This window comes from Nanorana parkeri, unplaced genomic scaffold, assembly GCF_000935625.1.
Source record: "Nanorana parkeri isolate BGI_ZX_2015 unplaced genomic scaffold, ASM93562v1 scaffold1851, whole genome shotgun sequence".
Taxonomy (NCBI): domain Eukaryota; kingdom Metazoa; phylum Chordata; class Amphibia; order Anura; family Dicroglossidae; genus Nanorana; species Nanorana parkeri.
In genome coordinates this window covers 135,030-138,492 of record NW_017308119.1, presented here as the reverse complement: position 1 = coordinate 138,492, position 3,463 = coordinate 135,030, and the positions used below count along the sequence as shown (strand labels likewise).

Sequence of the window (3,463 nt, the reverse complement as noted above, 5' to 3'; positions counted from 1 at the left end):
CGTGGTCGGCAGCAGAGGAGGCGGGGCCCGGTGACGGAGGAGGCAGGCCCGGCGACGGAGGCGGGGCCCATCAGCGATCGTGCAGGAAGAGGAGGCGGACAGGTAAGGAGTGTGACCAGCCCACCTGAGGGTGACCCTGCAGAGCCCACCATAGAGAGTCCATTGTGGGCTCTGCAGGGTCACCCTCAGGTGGGCTGCGTGGGATCTAAAACGGGCTCTGCAAGGGGCATAACTACAAGTCACAGGGCCCCATACCGAATGTTGCTATGGGGCCCTGTGATTTCTAGTTACGCCCCTATGTAGAGATACTTGTTTATGATACCGTTCATGTTCAAAATGTGGTCGTGGGGTCCACACTGTATTGAGATGGTGTTGTGGATTCAATACCAGCGGGATTATATATATATATATATACATACATACACACTTTTATGCTGTTTAACAAACCTATTTTAATAAAGATTTATTTGAAATATAATGTGTCTTTCATGCCTAGAGTGACACCTTAAAAGCCCCATTCTTTCTTAGTTATATTAGTCTTGTGAACAGAAAGGATCGAAGAATTGGGCATGGTAAAAGGTAAAGATTGATGGACACGGGTCTTTCAGGTAACAGGTATACAAGTAACTGAAAGCGAGGACGTGTTTTAGGACAATGGCGATCTGGTTATTCTCCCAAACTCTAGAACATACGGCGCCAACAACTGCTGCCATGAAGACAGAGTATTCTGGTCATTAAACATGTTGAAGGTTTATCCAATCATAGAGGCCCTTCATGCAAATGCTGCCTGCCTGGGAACGCCCACTCCACCAGACTATCAAAACATCAAGGCATTTTGTCATTTGCATAACTCCTCCCAAGAGCCAGCCCACTGCTTGCATCAAGGCTGAGGGCTCTTGAGGGCAGTACTGAAGCAGAGTGCTTGTGATGTTTTCAGGAAGCTATGTACAGCACCCTGCCGCTCCCTCCCACCAGCCATGATCCGCTTGCATTGTAAAGAGAAGCACAAAGACCCAGTGATGATATAACTGGGTCTAAAATCAGATAGGTCATTGAAACTGAAAGGCTTATTGAGGTTGGGAAGGGACGAACCAGGGAAAGCCAAATATTATATATAGCATATTAAACTTCATCCTTAATGGCAGAGAACTGACACGCTTCGCAGACTGTCCTCACCTCCACGAAAAATGTTTTCAGCTCCGATAACCTCTCAAACAGATTGGGTGAAAAGGTGTCCAGCCGGGACAGGCGCCGCGCTGCATTCTCCGCGGTCATACGTGCTGGGTGCGGCTCCTGGCAGGACAAAAAGTAGCGTTGGGGACAAAATAGCACCTTACTGCAACTGACACCAATTATAATCCCATTCACATAAAAGACACAATAAAAAAAACGAATTCAGGAAATTTTTTTACAATAAAAGTTGTTTAAAAAGGATCCCAAAAGACAAAAACACAGAGGCTGCTTCCGGCAAGCTCCTAAAAGAGAACTATGGGCCAACCTTAGAGTTCCTTGTGTGGGCATCCAAAAGCCCTAAAACTGCTGGTGAGCTACAAATTCAGGTTACAGGAGCCCTCCCTATAGTGAAGTCTACGTAGACGAAGGGCGAGAATGGCAATGCTACATCACTGCTCCTAAACAACACTTCCTCAAGTTTCTCAATAAGACAACAGAATATTATTTAGAATGAAAGTATTCTCCCACTGCCCGCCTTGACCCAGGAGTCTCCACCCGATGCCACTCTGCCCTCCTCATCCTTTGCCTCCGCTGTGTGCTGCCTGCTATCTGCTACTGCAGCCAGGCTACCCCAAACCTTCACCTCAGAGGCGTGCCAAGGCAAGGTGACACCCGCTGCGGGTACCGGGTGACACCCCTCAGTTTCGTCATCGCACGTGTGTGATGACGTGACACGCGGTACCGCTGTTACCTGGAGGGAGGGGACGTCACCCGGCGGGATAGGGTATGCCGCCGGGTCCCCTCCTCTCTCGAGCAACTGTCGGGCTCTCCGTCCTTGAGCGAGTGCCCGACTTTTCAGAGAGGGGTGACACCAAAATGTCAGTCATTTTGATGTCCCCCCTCCAATGGTGTCACCCGGGTGCGGGCCACACCCCCCTTGTGACGCCACTGCTTCATCTCTCCCAGGACCCTGCAATCTCCCGCTGGAAGGACTCTGCAATCCCTTCACTCGGTGGATCACTCTGCCTGGATCTCCCTCAACCAAGCCAACCCAACCAGCTGCAAAGGAGTTGCTTTATTCCCCGTCTTCAGTCCCTTGATGTACCGTTGATTGCTACCAGGCCTGGCGCTACCGCAAGTACAGGGGGTCGGGGAGGGGGTGGGCGCAAAAATGCAACTTTGCCTGTCTAGGCAAAAATCCTAGCACCGGCCCTGATTGCTACCCTGTGAACTGCCGCACAGTGTCCTTGCTGCTGACCCCATTTTTGTTCCTGGAATGCCTTATGATTCTGGACTTAATCGTTGACTACCCCGTATTGTTTGTGGAGTCTCCCAGTCTGTACTACACCTGTAGATTGCGTCCGCTTCTGCATACTAGAATTCCCCAATAAACACCCCGCATGTCGGGTGCCGTGTGATCTCTCTCTGTGCTCTGCGTTGGTAACAGATACCAAATATGTTTGTTTATAAACGATCACACGAAACACACACTTGGATTTAATGTTCATGTTATGTCTATTACTCTTAGGATGTCTTATACGTGTGTTATTAGCCCTCTGGACCTTGTAATAGACGGTAGGTGCGTTTGGTGTCTACATGATTGGAATCTTCTTATACATTTTATGAAGGGATCTCCGTTGCAGTAATATAAGGAACAAACACAATAAAACGACATTATTCTACAATGTGTTTAGAGTCCTTCCTACGTTGTGTGTAGTCCTTTATGTTGCATGTAGCCTTTCTTGATGCTCTGTGTAGAGTCCTTTTTATGTTGTGTGCAGTCCTTTTTTCATGCCGAGCGTGCGGCATTCATTGCTATTACAAATGTTTGGGCTGTTTTAGACTTCCAACGTACCTTGAGAAGCTGGCACGGGGTCTGACCAAAATTACTGATAATTCCTTCCAGCGCTTTCCTCTCCGTCTCATCCGCAATGGCGTCCAGGTCTACCACACCTGAACAGAGGAAATGCTGGTCAGATGCACATAATTCTATCAACTCACATGGCAGTAATTTATTCTCTAGTTTACATGATTCTCTATCAGTCCCTAGACAGGGCAATCAGAATCCATGCCAGTGGCGTAACAATCGCCATAGCGACCCAGGCGGCCGCTATGGGGCCCGGGTACAGGGGGGCCCAGCCAGGGCATCCCTCTGATGCCGTGTGGGCCGCCTGGGTCGCTATGGCATGTAAGGGGTGCTGGCTGTCACTGACAGAGCTCAGCAGCGGCGTTTCCCCTCACAGCCGCTGCGGAGCTGTGTCAGTGACAGCCAGCAGCTACGGAAGAAGCG

The 3,463-nt window shown here is 49.6% G+C and overlaps 1 protein-coding gene across 1 annotated transcript in view; it reads right to left on the bottom strand.

The window, feature by feature from the left end:
* LOC108799900 (neurobeachin-like protein 2) overlaps nt 1-3,463 on the bottom strand; it is a 104,045-nt gene that overhangs the window by 12,748 nt on the left and 87,834 nt on the right. The window contains 2 exon segments of the mRNA XM_018571836.1: nt 1,168-1,293; nt 3,029-3,126. Coding sequence (XP_018427338.1) covers nt 1,168-1,293; nt 3,029-3,126 — 224 coding nt within the window.